Genomic DNA, 17,096 nt, shown 5'->3' with positions numbered 1-17,096 from the left:
ATTCTAGAGAATATATCTGTACAATGTCTGAATTTGTAACAGGATCAGGCAAAAAGAAAGAAATTCATTTTATGGCATAATTTAAAAATGGTTTTGTTTTCGCAGGGATTGCTGTCATGAATTGTTGGGTCATGTTCCCATGTTAGCTGATAAGGAATTCGCCCAGTTCTCACAGGTAATATTGCTGTCATTCAGATAGAGGAAAGGGGGCATAGTGTGTTGAGATATCACATGTTTTGTAAGCAGGACTATTCAAGTTCAACCCTTGGAACCTGCACTGGAAAATATGATGGGAAGGTCCTCCCTCACATGAGACCCTGAAAGACACCAAGACACCAAGGACCCACTGTAGAATTTCTATGTAAGCACATTTTGTGTCCTAAGAAGCATGTTGGGGGTCACACTCTGGCCATGCAAGGGGCCAGAGCTTCAACTGAGTAGGGCCACACCCCTCCATCCACCTACAGTATTCACATATCTATGAACCCTATTTATACATCTACCTTCCTGTACCACTCATACCTATGCATATCTATGCACAGAGAAAATGTCTGCCCCTTTTCACACACATGGAAAGGGCAATTTTAATAATAATAATAATAATAATAATAATAATAATAATAATAATCTGGCCATGGTGAAAAAGGCTATGTCCTTCCTCTACAGTCAAATTTCTGGGTTCTTATCCCTCCCCCCTGTACACAGAAAACAGTAGGCCATGCAATTACAAATTGGAAGACATAACATCCAAAATGGAAGAAAAGGGCGGTGGGGGTGGGCGAAGCTAAACCAGCCATCCTTACTGGCAATGGTAAGTGTATGTGCTGGTGTTACAATGCCAAATATGTGCTAACCTTGTCTTTACCTAGACTTCTAAAGGGTATGCTTCTCCCATTCCTCCTGTCCTTTTACACTGTTCATTCATGGAAGCAGAATGTATACAGTTGATAGCTGTTACTCTTGAATAGGCACCATCCTTATAGTGCAGGCATAAGCATGACACAGCTTCCTGGAAGCCACTAGCAACCTGCATCACTAAGAATCGCTGGTTTATGTGAAGCCATGGGTTACAGCTAGTGCTAGGTGTAAAATAGTGTAAGTCTTTTATGTTAAGTTGAGAACTGGTGGGCTATATAGCTCAGAACAATGTGGTTTCCAAATATTTAGTGATGGTGCCAGATGTTGCTTATATCACATGGGTGTGGAAGACTAGGAAAGACAATTTCATGTTAGACATTATGTGCAACTTCCATCCTTTTATTGGCTAAACAGTGATTCTAAAATAAAGCACTGGCTCTGTATTTTTTTATATGATATAATGCATTGAACTCTCCAAAACTATGCAAAAGCTATGGGTTTAACTGTAAGCTAAGGGCTGTCCTCTGACTATAATTATAATTAACGCAAAAAGACTTTGTGTTTTCATGGATATGTGTATAGAGGAGATAATAGTTAGCTATTATTAACCCTGGCCTCTCCATGTTTCAGGAAAATAAACCAGTTGTTAGGGGACTGAGGTATGAGAGGAATATTGACTTCTTGTGCCCTGCTTGTGGCTTCCCAAAGACACCTGACTGTTCCCTAGGAAAAACAGCTTAGCATCCTGTTAGTGGCATATGTGTTGTGTGTGGAGTGTGTGCCTTCAAGTCATTTCCAATTTATCGCAACCTTAGCATGAACCTATTGTGTGGTTTTTCTGGCAAGATTTGTTCAGAGGATGTTTACCACGTCCTCCCCTGAGGCTGAGAGCACGGGACTTGCCCAAGGTCACCTAGTGGGTTTCATGGCTGAGCTAGGAATCAAATCCTAGTCTCTAGAATTGTAGTAAAACACTCAAACCAATACGAAGTCAAAGGCTTTCATGGCTGGCATCCATAGTTTTTTGTAGTTTTTGGGGAGGCTATGTGACTGTGTTTTGGAAGAGTTTATGCCTGACATTTCACCAGCATCTGTGGCTGGCATCTTCAGAGAATGCTGACATGGACGTGAGTAGGGTATATATACTGTTTGACCCTTCATTGAGAGGAAGTGATTTACGTTTTAATCTCTGTGTGGGTCTGTTATTGAATGGCACCTCAATTAAATAGACAGGATGTCTATTTAATTAGTGATCATTTTTGTGGGTTTTTCAGGCTATGTGACCATATTCTGGAAGAGCTTATTCGTGGCATTTTGCCAGCATATGTAGCTGGCATCTTCAGAGAATTAGTCATCCATTGTCTACTGGGAAACACACAATCAACTTCAACAAGAAAGAAGAAACTCTTAAAGTAAACAAAGTTTGGCTACCAATCCTGAAAAACACAAAAATCAAGACGCGGCATGTGCAAATGAAAACCACCCAGAGGCAGGGTTTTTTCCCAGCAGCCAATGGATCACTAATTAAATAGACACCCTGAGACCTTGCCATTCAACAGACCAACACACAGATTAACATGTAAATCACTCCCGCTCAACCAAGGGTCACATAGCCAATTCACTTCCATGCCAGCATTCTCTGACGTTGCCAGCCACAGATGTTGGCGAAACATCGGGAATAAACTCTTCTAGAACATGGCCACATAGCCGAAAAAAACCACAAAAAACTACTCAGACCAATACACCATGCTGGCTGTGATATGCATATGAGAGAGGCATATGCATGTATAACTTTCCCTTATACCTGTGAATGTCCTTTTTTGAGTGCTGTGGTGGTATTCTTTTCTTCCCTCTGCAGTCCCCAAAGTGCCCCCTATTTACTCTACTACAGTCTCTGAAACCCCTCTGGAAAATCAGCATAGATATATCCAGAGGACCTCAGCAGATCTCAGCACTGCTATATTCATTCCATATAGCCAGATGTTTTTCTGATCCTGCCCACTCCCCACAAGGAATGGGATGGTCATCCAGGGTGTGTGTGTGTGTGTGTGTGTGTGTGTGTATGTGTGTGATCAGAGGCTATACAGTAAGTCTGGGGTTATATGGCTCAGTTTGCATCGGTTCACATACAGAACTACTACTTTTTGCTGAGCCATACAGCATTGCAGCCATTGTATGCTGGAAGACATGAACATTTATTGTATATTGTAACTACCATATTTCAATCTACTTCCACCTACTCATATTCACAACACCATGAAAGATTCTTCTGCCCCTTTCCTTATGAATCTTTCATTGGTTTATGAAAACTGTTTCTAGCATGCTTTCATCATGCTTTAACCTCCACCCCACAATTATTTTTTGAGATTTAAAGCTGCTTCTTGCATTTTCATTTTGATGGTAAGATAGTTTATACCTGCACTCTTTTCACTTGACTGTTTCCTTTCATCTAATCCTCACCTTTCATTGATTGAACATTTCTTACGGTTTAGCAAAGTTTAAATATTTTATTATAAATGAATACTTTTGGTTTAGGATATCGGGCTGGCTTCCCTTGGAGCATCTGATACAGATATAGAAAAACTATCAGCTGTGAGTATGCATTGCCTTTTGATAGCAGATTAATGCAGTACCAAAGTATAAGACTTCTTCCATGTGTAATGAATACTTTAATGAACACGACATTCTCTTGTAAACTAGTCAGCATTTGCCAAAACGCCTGGCCATTTTTAGTGTTTGAGCTAGAAAATCTAAATTGCACCTGCCGCATGATAAACACATGGACACACTCCCATAGTGTGTCTCCAATATTCCATTTATCTCTTGCCATAACATTCCAGCATAGAGAGTAGAAAACTAACCATGGATTTAGCTGTAGCTGAAAAAGTAGCTACACTGCTTGTAGAGTAGATGTGTAACTACACAGGGGCAAAATGAAGACACTGCACCACCAAATAAGAATTATGTTGCAAAATGAAATTTCTTCCAGCCCCGAAATTGCTTAACATTTACAGAGCTTTATAAATAAAAGTTAATAATAATAATAATAATAATAATAATAATAATAACAACAACAACAACAACAGAGAGCGAGATATTGACAATTATTCACTCCTAGAACTCTTCCTCTTTCTCTATTTACATTCTCTTGGTATCTTTCCCTGGCAATTTTCTCTGGAGACCATATACTTTGGTTCAAAACGTGCTGCTGAAATAATCCAGTTTGAGACTGCTTTAACTGTCCTTGCTCAGTGCTAGGAAATCCTGGGAATTGCCGTTTATTGTGTTACCAGTGCTCTCTGATAGAAAAGGCTAAATGTCTCACAAAACTGCAGTTCCAGAATTCCTTAGCATTGAGCCAGGGCAATTAAAGCGGTCTCGAAATGGATTATTTCTGCTATGTGTTTTGGACCCATATTTCTCAAAGCTCAACTGAACTTTTAAGTGCAATATTAGAAATTTGGGGACTGATGGAAAATTTCATTTGGGGGGCAGAAATCTCATGTGGGAGCAAGGGCTCCATTTTGCTCCATGATAGTTACATCCTTGTCATCCACATAGACTTAAATGATTTACATGACTGCATCCGCACTGCAGAAACAAATCCATGTTGACAAAACTTTTAACTGCCATGATCCAATGCTATGGAATTCTGGGAATTGTAGTTTGTCATGGCACCAGAGCTCGCTGACAGATAAGACTAAAAGTCTCACAAAACTATATCTTCCGTGCAGATGCAGCCTAGGTCAAGAATCATCTTGCCCTTTGTATGTGACATTTAAGTGTACATCTTAGGCACACATGCAAAACCAGCTACACCGCTGGGCTGAAAAACATTGACAACACTTTGCCTGTGTCCCTCTCTGCTTTCCTTTTGGACCTGGGTTTTGATGGCCAAAATTCATCTGGAAAGCATCATTTTGCTTTCCCCACAACACATAGGACAGTATGCTAGGCTGATGCATTCTGGGGAGAAAGGAAAAGACTCCTGCCAATGTAAGTCTGTTTCTCAAAAGCACAGAAATCTATATAGAGAGGAATAAATCAAGGAACAAATAGACACTGTTTGCATTCTCTATACAAAAACAGAGCAGCTTGGTAGTGAGCAGTGGTATGCATGGGGTAGAGATGACAATGTTTTCTCTAGAGCAATCTTGATAATTTCATTCTTGTGTTTCTGTTAGCTCTATTGGTTTACTGTTGAGTTTGGTCTCTGCAAACAAAATGGAGCTATCAAAGCCTATGGAGCGGGTCTCCTTTCTTCCTATGGGGAGCTGATGGTAAGTTTTAAAAGTATTGATCTTCCAGTTTCCAAGATATGAGTGATTTTATCATAAAGATCAGTTATTTCAATATGACTGTGTTGATTAACATTAGATAAGCTTACCAGTTGCTGTCACTAGATGATAGCACTGAGCCTTATGTTCAGTGGTATAGTTTTTGCATGTTTCTAATTAATAGTGAAGAAGCCATGTAATTGGCAGCCAAGCATGATGAAATAGTGGGACTCTCATTATGATTGGCACTTTTCCATCCTGAAAATGTAAAAACCAGTCAAGAGTCATGGCATTTCAGGCACCTATCTGCATATATATTACACTGATTGTGTTTCTGCTATCTGGACAAAAGAAATTGTGTGTACGTGTGTGTGTGTGTGTGTGTGTGTGTGTGTGTGAAGTTTTGTCAAGTTAGTATTTAAACAGAATCACCATAAAGCAGTATGTAAAGTGCACCCACTGAAATCAAATGGGCTTACATCAGGAGAAGTACTGGGTGGCAATTTGTTTCCAGTCTAATTCAACGCTCTAGTTGTGACATTTAAAGCCCTAAAATTTTGGGACCAGAATACTGCCTCTCCCTTTATATCTATACTTGTCCAAGGTTTGAAATCCACAGGAAAGGTTCTCCTCTGTGTCTTCCAATTGGGGACAATATGAAATGGGGGAACATGGTACAGGGTCTTCTCAGCTGTGGCACCTCAAATGTGGAATTCCTTCCCCCACTGGACCAACACTGGTTTCTTTTCAGTGAAAAACCAAAGCAATATTTTTATTAAAGCCTTCATAGCCTAATTTATTTCAAAACTTAGGTTACTTAGGTGTGTTACAGACTGCCTAAAAGCGGTGGTCTGCCGGCACTGCTGGTTGCTCCGCGAGGGAGCCGCAGCAGCCAAACTGCGCAGCTCCCGCGCGGAGCAAAAAAGAAGCCCCAAAATGGTGCTTCTTCCTGCGGCGCAGTTATGACGCTGCGAGGCGCCAATGGCGCACTCGCGACGTCATAAGTGTGAGGCTCTGGAAATACTCTGACCAGAAATCCACAACAAACTTCAGATGATACAGAAAATTTATTAACAGAACTGGAACAAAGTATTCTCGCCACGTCTTTGCCAAAACTGAGAGTTTCAAATGGAATCAGAACCTTAAAATTCCCTCCAACCCCTCCCCTTGAGTTGGTTCCCCTCTTTGCTGCCTTTGAAGTAGAATCCCTTTCTTTGATCTGTAGGAAGTAAGGAAGGGGGGGTTGGACCATTTGGTTCCTGGCTTTTCTATCCGGCAGAGATCTAAAGCTGTATACCGGGTTGGTTTCCAATTCCCAATAACCCCTCATAAATTGTCTACTGCCATGTCCTACGTGACCATCCGGCTTGTTCCTCATGGCAGCATTCCCCCACTTTTCCCAACGTTGCTTTATGTCTGTCTATATCTATCTGTCTATCTCTCTATCTCTCTATCTACCTATTTACCTATCTATCTATCCATCCATCTATCTATCTCTTCATCTATCTATCTATGTGCTTGTCTATCTATCCATCTATCTATCCATCTATTTATCCATCTATCTATCCATCTATCTATCTGGCAAAATACACCCTGAAAGCCTAACTCCTTATCCATCTATCTATCTGACAGAAGACACCCTGAATGCCCTGCTGAAGATGGATTCTGACAATAAGCGCCGCGCGAAGTGTGGACGCTATGCGTCCGGCACGTAACAATGGCGTCGCCTGTGTTTATAGGGTGCCGCCATTATTACTCCCCCGTCACGTGCTAGGGGTGAGGCCAGTGTGGACGCTAGGTCCCTGGCCAACCCCTAGCACGTGACGGGGGCGCCTCAAGAGCCCGTCTGTAACAGGCCACAGTTTTAAATTGTTGCAGCTTTTAAAATGGTTTTAATTGTTATAAGGTAATGTTCACATGTGCTCTTTGTAATGGTTTGTGTTGACTCTCTCTCTCTCTCTCTCTCTCTCTATATATATATATATATATATATATAGTCAAGATCTTGTATCATGGATGATGGAGCTCTGTCATTATAGTTAAGGTTGATGTATATTACACTCGCACGCCCAAATCTGCTTTTTCACCCTGTCAGCATCCTAATCAAAGGATTTCCAGGGTGCTGTTTTACAAGGAAAAGCCTTTTCTTCATCTACTGAACAACTTCTTCGTCTTTGCTATGAAAACAATGTTTTTGAGGGCTTTAATTCTATTGACAGTGTAATATTATTTTAATCATAGCTTTTTGTAGTTTTTGCAGCATCTATTAGGTTTTTTAAAATTGCTTTTACAGTCTTGTAAGCTGCTTTGAGTCCCAGCTTTGATGAAAAGATGGGGTATAAATAAAAGAACAGAGCAAAACAGAAAGTTAATCTATGCTGAGTAGTTAGCTCAATATGGTCCAGTGAGCTTCATGACTGATACATTTCCTTAGTCTTACTCAATCCAGATGTTTTAAGATACAAATAATATCATCTCCTGGCATTATCAGACTTGTCTACTAGCCAGCATGCTGACAGGACCTCTAACAGGTCTGGCAGGTACTAGGCTGGGGAAAGTTTTCCTAACCCACTGCATATTATGTACGTCTCTCCATAGTCTAGCAGGATGAAGCCACTTGTACTTATGAAGTTGCCTTTGCAAATATGCAAACACTAAAGATGGAAAGAGTAATTGAATACATTTATATATCTCATGTATTTTTCATATTGCAAAACCTTGACTAGAAGAATCTTGGAGTGAGAAGAATCTTCACGTTTTGGGGCTTACTCTGCACAAAATTCTTACTGGTTGTTGTTGTTTTACAGAATAATAATAATAATTTTATTTATATACCGCTTTTCCAAATTAGATCAAAGCGGTGTACAACAGGAAGTACAATACAAAGTCAAAAAAACCAAAACATAACAGGCCTCTCTCCCCCTCAAGATGGTGGTCGGAAGGAGGGCTTTTTCTTCGTTCAGGCAGGCAGTTGGAGCTTGCCTGCCTCTCCCCCCCCCCAAAAGGGGGGGGTGAAGGGGGGGCTTTCTTGGAATCTGGGGACAGGAAACAGCATTTTTATTTTTTTTTGCACAGAAAACAATATTTCTTCCAAAAATGCTATTTCTTCTGTTGTTTTGTATGCAAAACAAATATGTGTGCATTTCCTGTACAGGAAATGGAAATTTCTACGTGGAAATATTATCCTGAATTGCAAATAGGCTTTGAAAACTCTGTAGTTTTTCAATATTTTCTTGGAGCAGGACGCAAGTAGCTAAAATTATTTGTTTCTTCCTTTGAGAAGAAAATTAGTGAAGAATTATATCCTTAGGGAACACACATTAAGTTATGGAGACTGTAAGTTTTTTTGTTGACAGCTTTAGTTTTGGTTTTCCTACATGTGCTTTTAAGGTAAAGTTGCATCCTTTTCAACCACCATTTTGTCCTTCAGAGTGGTATCCCAACTTCTGGTCTATATCCATAACGGATATGGAAGAGCTTGCCTGCTGGCCAACCTTTTTTTTTCCTAAGGAGCAAAAATGTGCTAGAGACACTTGGTTTTGCACTGTAATTTTACTGTACTGTCAGCTGTTCTGCATTATGTTCACGGTTAACACCCAGCCTGGAGTTCAGCCTATATACAGTAAAATGCAACAGCCCATACTTCACGATTGGCAGACCTCACCCCCTTTGTATGCTTCATTTGTGGAAACGTAAGGCTCCCGCAGCTGTTACAAGGTTATATCGGGTCAACTCAACATTTTGAAGCACAGATTCCCACAGTAAAGAATGATAGATTTTTATGGAAAGAAATGTGCCTGAGATCCTAAAAAACTTTCAGCTTGTATTCACAAGACCTGAAGCATAATATAGCTACATATTATGCCTAAGGCATCTGGTTTAGATTTAAATAGTGTCCTTCCAGATATAGCCTATGCTAACCAAGAAATTAGTAAATTGAAACAAAAATCCACCAAACAGTGATACCTTTATTGGCCAACTGAAATGCACAATATATTTGTTGCAAGCTTTCAAAGCTCTGCTGGCTTCTCCATCAGACAAGATGTTATGTACCAAACAGTAGAAAAATTGGAGAGGTTAGTAAGATAACTGCATTTTGTTGTTTCTGTCCTTAGTTAAGATGATATGAGGAGAGTATCTTTAGCAGGCTGGTCCCTTCTCCTCTGGCTATGTTGGCAATAGGAAGATTTTCAAAGTCCAGGGAATTTAAAGTCCGTTTGCATATCAATAAGGACTCCTCTTTTGCAATACACTATGTCTCCATTCCTGTGAGGCCACAGCCTCTTTGTAGGCAGAGGACAATGGATTCCTCAAGAAGTCTCCATGTTCTTGCATCAGGAACATTTTGGTAGGTGTAGAGGTAAAATGTGCCAATCCAGTCCAAATTTGAGAAGAAAAAAATATTTTACCTTGTTTGAAAGTCCCAGTCCACTGGCTCACTCTTCAGGGTTCCCCTGTTGCAGGTACAATGTGATATCTCACAATCCAGGAACCATGCAGGGGTAACTGTGTTGGTCATTTAGTAAATTCAAACAAGAAATTAGTATTCCGGCTAATTTTGGTAGCGTTTTTTTTTTTTTTTTTTTTTTGCAAACTGAATCAAGACAGCTTCCCCAACTTCTCCCACACAGCTTATGCCATCCTTGGGAGAAATTGAAAGTTTGGACAAGTTACATTTTTGGGATTTCGCTCCCAGGACCTTCCAGACATCACAGTCACTAGCCAGAATGGTTGCTGTGGTGTAAATAGTAACTTCTCCAGGCTCAGCACCAAAGTGGCATGAAAATTCTGTGCATCTTCCCATCCAACCATTTCACTGAAGAAATTCTAAAGGTCAACTCAGCTTTAGTGATGTGTCCATTTTGCTCAAATGGTGAGCATTTATTGTAAAGGTCAAACTTTGCATTTTCAAAAAAATTCTGCTAGAAAGGTGTAGTGAAGGAAGGAATGAAGAAAGACATTCCCTCTTTAACCTCTTATAACATCTTTTGAGAAATTCAGATCTTAGATAAGTTGTGAGGAGGGCTTTAATTACAACACACATAAGGTCTGAGCCAGGGACGTAGCCAGGATTTTGGGAAGGGGGGGGGTCCAAACTAAGTGCCACTATTATAATGGGGATTGGGTGTGGCAATGTGCACCATTCATTATATCTAATGGAAGGGGGGGTTCCGGACCCCACGGACTCCCCCCCTTGGCTACGTCCCTGTCTGAGCCATCATGGACAAGCCCAGTCCTAAAAAGTAACTTCTCCAAGTTCTTGGCAATCAGTTGGAAAATGTACAGACCTAAGTCCAATGGTTATTCCCAAACAGAGACATCATGAATCAATAGAATACATGTTTGATTTCTATATCCTCTGACTGTCCTGATTAATCCTGTTAGATTTTTCCCCATTTGCTTTTAAAATGTCCCAGTTTCTCATCCTTCCTTCCACTTTCCCCTTTTCTCCCCAGCTTACTTCAGTTGCTACAAACTGAGTTCAAAGAGCCTGCTCTCTAATTTTATCAACAGACATAGTCCCACTGTGGGATTCTGACAATTATTTTGTAATGAATGGTGTGCTTTTTCACTATCCTAGCCTTCCAGAGACCCAGAAATTTCTGCTTCTACACCCTCCCTAGCCTCAGCCTGGGTGGTACTAGTAGGGCAGTCAAGGTGCTAGCCCTTTATGACAATGTTTGTGTAGATGTATTTTATTTGGTCCAATGAAGGTATACCTTTTTTGTGGATTTTGTGTATACACACCAGCAGAAGCAAAGTATAAAATCTGAAGATACATATTTTTGTGCATAGAGGCAAATTTAGAAGTACAGTGGGCCCTCCTTATCTGGGGTTTTTGTATCAATGGATTCAAGCAACTACAGATAATAAATAAATAAATAAATAAATAAATAAATAAATAAATAAAAATAGTCAGTAACAGTGCAAAATCCTGTGCAAAATATACTTTTCTGCAAGATATTTGTCCAAAAGAGGTTTTTGTCACAAATTAACTCTTCTTTCTTTCTCTCTCTCTCTCTTTTTTTGCCTCCCTGCTGCACAGGTTTGTTTGGTGAAAAAGATACAAAACTCACCTAGTTTAATCTCAGCTGGCAGGGAGAAAAAGAAAAGAAAAATGTGAGAATGAAATAAGCAACATTTAAATCCAAGCATGATGTTTCTCTGTATACCTCTCATTGGCATCCCAAGTCTGAATCCTATTGTTTACCCAAACGTAAAATCAATGAGATTTACCTACTAGAGTCACTTGGATTTAACTACATGTTGATTCATCATTCAGCATTTCATTCAATAGGTCCACTCTAGATTGGATAGGATTCAGTCTTAAAATATTGCAACAGCAGTGCCCTAAGAACTATGGATCTTGGGCAATGAATATTTCCCATGATACCTTGATCCAGCTGCTGGTAACCTTTCCACCACCAATTAATTGATGGAGAAGAACAAAGAAACAAAGTGAGTGTTTTTGGAAATCCTGGGCTAGCAGGGGAGAGAAGCTGTTTAGATTCTGTTGTACTCAAGACGTCCTAACTGGCAACACAAGATTTTGATATTCAAACTAAAAATAAAAAATTAACAACCCCAAACTATTTTATAAGAACAAGTGGGGATTAGGTTTTTTTAAAAAAACAACAACAAAAAATCCAATTCCAAATCAGACAAGGGCAAATTTATCCACAATTAGAAATATACAAAGTTGGATACTCAGTATGAGCAAGCCAAGTGAAACAAACTTGCAGTTGACCCTTGTTATCGTTGTTGTTTTTTTATTGTTCTACAGACTTTATATGTTTTATTGTAAAAACTAAATAAAATTTAATTAGGAAAAAAAGATGAAATAAGTTCAGGTCATTATTAAACATCAGGGAAATAAATGCCCATTTGTTTGGAAGTGTGAACTCACCCACCTCTCATTCTAAGTCTGACAGTCCTTGTAGCACCACAGATTTCTGGCACAGATTCCCCTCTGTCTCCCTACATCCACTTGTCAGCATTGTATGTGCTGCCTATTTGTTGTAGTCATTGGACTATGATTCTGGAGACCAGGGTTCGAATCCTGGCTTACCCACAAAACCTCCCCCAGGTGACCTCTCAGCCTCAGAGGCTGGCAATGGCAACCCCCCTTTGAAGAAACTTGCCAAGAAAACTTTCCTATCTTTTGTGATAGGTCCACTTAGGGTGGACAGCTTGAAGACACACAATACAGAGAACAAATAAGCACTCATGACTGCAAATTAATCTGTAACCCTTCTACTGTTCTTTCCTAAAAGTATGCTTTATCAGAGCAACCAGAATACAAACCCTTTGACCCAGATGTGATGGTAGTCCAGCCTTACCAGGACCAGACCTTCCAGTCCATCTACTTTGTAGCAGAACAGTTTGAAGATGCAAAGTCTCAGCTCCAGTAAGTATGAAAAATGTGGCCCATCTGAGCATAATGAACTCGTGTTGCCAGAGCTCAGTTTTCTCCAGATGAGGGAGGAGGTCTAAAATTCTTCAGTTTGGAGGCTTGACTCCTGGAAAAAGGAAAGGGCTCTATGCAAATCTCCAGCTCAGTTAGTAGAACAGTAGCTTGCTGTAGTTTGCAAGGACTAATTGATCTGTTGCCGCAACCGGCAAACACTTTCTGGGGGGGTCTGTGTATTTACCCATTTAGCTTCCTCCTTTCCTCAGCTTCCACTCTACTATGGATCCACCTAGAAGTGAGAAGAAGCAAGTAGGATAAATGCTTCAATATTCCCAGGTGATAGCCTGTGTCTATCAACAGTAAGCACATAGTGCACCAATAAGAGGGACAGCCTTCTCTGCAGCCACAGTAGAATTTGTTGGTATTATTGGCACAGTCTTATAAATGAATCAGATTAAATGTTCTTTATCCCAACTCCCTAAGTGAGAAGTAATAATTCCCTTGTTTCATCTTGATCTTGAACAGCCCTTTCAGCTAAGAAGTCTATCTTAAGCATGGGACAGACGGCCCTTTTGTGACGTGGCAGCAGTGTAGCTAGGGTTAGGAACCGCGTGGTAGCCACACGGTCCCTAACCCTAGCACATACTGGCGGTGCCATTATGATGTAATGGACACATAGCATCTGAATGTCGCATCGCACTAGTTACTTCACGAGTGCACCATTGGCACACTTGGATGTAATTGGCATGGCAGAAAAAGAACCCGCTTACTCCATGTTCTTTTTCATCTGGAGTGAAGCCACACTGTTTGGCAGATGCGACTTCCCTCTGGAGGTAAAAAGGCCACCGGCAGGCTGCTCTTTTCTGGCAGTCTGTCCCAGGCCTTAATTTCCAAACAGGAAAACATGTTCTCTCCCTCCCTCCCTTTGTGTGTATTTGTACAAGTTGTGAGCCTCTCTCTCTCTCTCTCTCTCTCTCTGTGTGTGTGTGTGTGTGTGTACATGCACACACACCTTCAAGTCATTTCTGACTTATGGCAACCATAAGGTCACATACACAGAACCTTTACAACTCTTGCTACCTTGGTACTGAGCTTGGAAAGCTATTTTGGACCCACAGCACCCCAAATCCCCAGTCACCCTGACCATCTAGTGCTATCTGTCTTTCTGTCCAGCTGCCTCATGTAGCAGTGTGCCAAGAGATGGCAAATTTGTTATTGAATATATATTATATTATACTATATGGAAACCTATGCTTTGGTTATCATTTCCCTCAACAGGAAATATGCTTTGACAATCAAGAAGGCTTTTCCTCTTCATTACGATCCTTTTACATGCAGCATAGAAGTGCTAGATTCACCACGGAAAGTGAAAGAAATAATCACTCACTTGAAAGAAGAATTGGAGAACCTGTGTCATATTTTTGAAAGGTTTTCTTAAAAGAATTTGGATCTAATCTTTCACAGGAATAATGCAATAATTGGAGAAACATTATATACATTTCTCTGGCAAAACAAATCTGGCATTTACAGATGCTTAGAAAAATAGCTTTAAGAAGAATGGATTGAATAACTTGCATAATTGAGCAGTGGTAGGATGGTGGTCATCTGGTTCCTAGAGCATCATCCTACCATTGCACAGTTGTGGAAGGATTCAAGGGGTCATTAGTTTTCTTAAAAGTAACTTTCCAAGCTATGGTGATGATTCCTCTGTCTTGAAGAAAATGGGTTAGCTAGCTTATTCCTGGTAGCCTGCCTGTAATAAAATGTAGATAGTTTGTGAAACCAAGGATTTTTTAAAAGTATCCTGAATATTCATAATGCCACTCTCTCTTAGAGGGAGAGTGGGCCTATTTGTTTTGAAGTATAAATTATCGTGCACATTTCTTGTATTTGTAGGTGCCTTCCTAAAAAAATAGTGACCTCTGCTTATTCTCCTCTTTTTGTCTTTCATTAAGCATCCTATGTGTTTGATCCAAGGTAGGGATAGAAGCAATATTTGAGAGTAATTGAAAAATAGTCATAAATGCCAGGAAAGCCTGATGGGGAGAATGTTATATGGTAAGGATCTTCAGAATTTGTTCTGTACAAAAAATGCACATGTTTTTCCTCCACAGAAAACAGTATTTTCTGCAGAAACATTTCCTGTGCAGCAAATGCTGTCTTCTGTGTCAAAATGTGATCACACACAACAACAGAATAAGTTCTGAACTACAAATAGTATTTGGAAATTGCTCAGTTATCAATGGCTTTCTTGCAGTGAGGAGAAAAATTGCAATATTATTCATTCTTGCTTGCAAGAATGAAAATCATGATTTACATCTCCAGTCCAAGTTCCATGACATCTATAACTGTAGCCCTTTCCCCTGAAACCTTCCACACATAATGTGAAGCCAGCAGAAACTCCATGAACTGCATGGAATTTCCTTTGCACATGCTGTTAAGAGGGCTTATGCCATTCCCCTTTGCAGTCACACAGTGGTTTGTACACACATTTGTAAACCTTGCACAGAATCCTGCTGGTGTCAGATGCTAGTGTGAACCACAAATCACTGCCGCCACCACCGTAGTTGCACCAGTGCATGTTCTTTTTTGGAAGGCAACATCCAGTGTCTTCTTCTGCAACAGCCACTTCAATTGCACAACTGCTTGAAGTGCTGTTAAACATCTCTCTCTCTCTCTCTCTCTCTCTCTCTCTCTGTGTGTGTGTGTGTGTGTGTGTGTGTGAGTGAGTGTGAGTGTAGTGCAGGGTGCCATACAGCTGTTGTATTCTTTCAAGTCATTTTTTGACTTGTGACAATCCTAAGGTGAGCCTATCATGGAATTCTCTTGGCAAGATTTGTTCAGGGAATTTGCCTTTCTCTGAGGCTGAGAGAATGTTGCTTGCCCAAGGTCACCCAGTGGGCTTCCGTGGCTGAGCAGACATTCAAACCTTGGACTCAGTGGTAAAAGTCCAACTGTCAAACCATTACACCATGCTGTCTCACACAGGTAAAGTTACATAGCCAGAAAAAAAGAGCATCCATTGCCCTCACAGGTGCCCTGTGAAACTTGAAAATTTGTTTGTTGGGATGGAAACAGCTGTTCCTTTTTCCTGGCTGTGCCTGAGTCTTTTCCCTGCCTCCTCACAGCCACTGTGGGAGTGTGTGAACATGCACAGTCAGTGGCAGCAAAAGCCCAGGGTTGCCATAGAATCATAGAGTTGGAAGAGACCACAAGGACCATCAAGCCCAATTCTCTGCCATGCAGGAAGACACAATCAAAGCACCCCCAACAGATAGCCATCCAGCCTCTGTTTAAAAACCTCCGAAGAAGGAGACTCCACCATTCTCTGAGGCAGTATGTCCCACTGTTGAACAGCAATTACTGTCAGGAAGTTCTTCCTAATGTTGGGGTAGAATCTATTTTTCTGTACTTTGAATCCATTGCTTTGTGTTCTAGTCTCTGGGGCAACAGAAAATAAGCTTGCTCCATCCTCAGGATGACATTCCTTCAAATTTTTAAAGATGGCTGTCATGTCACCTCTTCACCTTCTCTTCCCCAGGCTAAACATATCCACCTCTCTAAGCCACTCCTCATATGGCATGGTTTCCAACCCTTAACAATAGTTATAAAAGACAGGGTTCATATGCCTTTAATGGTTATGTAGAAGAGGGAATTTCAGCAGAAAGAGCTTCAGTGCTAAGGATCACCTAACAACATTTCTTCTTTTATACAACTATTAAAGATACAGGGGCTCTGCCCTTTATTTGGTATGTCAGCCTGAGGAAGAGTAGATCAAGGAGCCCTGGTGGGACAGTGGTTAAAAGCTGGTACTGCACCCACAATGTTGTAAGTTTGATCCTAGAGGAGGGCTCCAAGGTCCGCTCAGCCATCCATCCTTTTGTACGGTGGTAAAATAAATACCCAGCTTGTTCGGGGCAATTGGCTTACACATTGTAAACTACTTAGGGAAGACAAGTTCACTGATAAGTGGTATAGAAATGTTTTTGCTATTTCAGCTGGCAACTCTAACATATGGCAGCAGAGATTTCTGCCCCACCAGCTCTTAAACAGCATCTTGACCCTAGAGTTTCAAAGGTTCCTCAAACCTCTCTTAGCTTGTCTCATGGCTTGTATTGCTTCCCCTATTTATTTAATGAGACAGAGTCCTAATCACATGCAGAAGAACTTTAATCCAGATCTGATTCTTCCATTAGAATTAACAAGGCAGACATAATGAACTGAGAACCACAGAGCGTACCCAGTTCCTCCAAATGCACTTGCTTTGATAGTGTAACACCAGGTTCGGAATTAATCAGACTTTCAAGCACCAGTCCCACTACCCTGAGCTCCATGGATGTGATGAACCAAAGATTTGTAGAGGCTTTCTATGTCCAAATGTGTACAAAATGTAGGGAACACCAAACAAACATGTTTTCATTTTTCACAGGGCACCAAGCACTATACAGATATATGCTGTAGGCAGACCACTGGCTCAGTATTTGAAGACCAGGGGATGGGTATATCATGTAGGGGTGAGTGTGCTAGTTAACCTGTAAACAGTTCTTTAG

General features: G+C 40.6%; 1 protein-coding gene across 1 annotated transcript in view; it reads left to right on the top strand.

Moving 5' to 3' along the window:
• The window catches only part of LOC121930910 (tyrosine 3-monooxygenase-like), a 35,006-nt gene extending 19,186 nt beyond the window's left edge, over positions 1–15,820 (top strand). Inside the window, exons 8-12 of the mRNA XM_042467906.1 lie at positions 106–175; positions 3,394–3,450; positions 5,043–5,138; positions 12,410–12,543; positions 13,825–15,820. Coding sequence (XP_042323840.1) covers positions 106–175; positions 3,394–3,450; positions 5,043–5,138; positions 12,410–12,543; positions 13,825–13,984 — 517 coding nt within the window. The 3' untranslated portion in view covers positions 13,985–15,820. The remainder of the gene's footprint in view (positions 1–105; positions 176–3,393; positions 3,451–5,042; positions 5,139–12,409; positions 12,544–13,824) is intronic.
• The last annotated feature ends 1,276 nt before the right edge of the window (positions 15,821–17,096 follow it).

The sequence above is a fragment of the Sceloporus undulatus genome, chromosome 5 (genome assembly GCF_019175285.1).
Source record: "Sceloporus undulatus isolate JIND9_A2432 ecotype Alabama chromosome 5, SceUnd_v1.1, whole genome shotgun sequence".
Taxonomy (NCBI): Eukaryota; Metazoa; Chordata; class Lepidosauria; order Squamata; family Phrynosomatidae; genus Sceloporus; species Sceloporus undulatus.
This window is presented reverse-complemented; position numbering and strand designations above follow the sequence as displayed.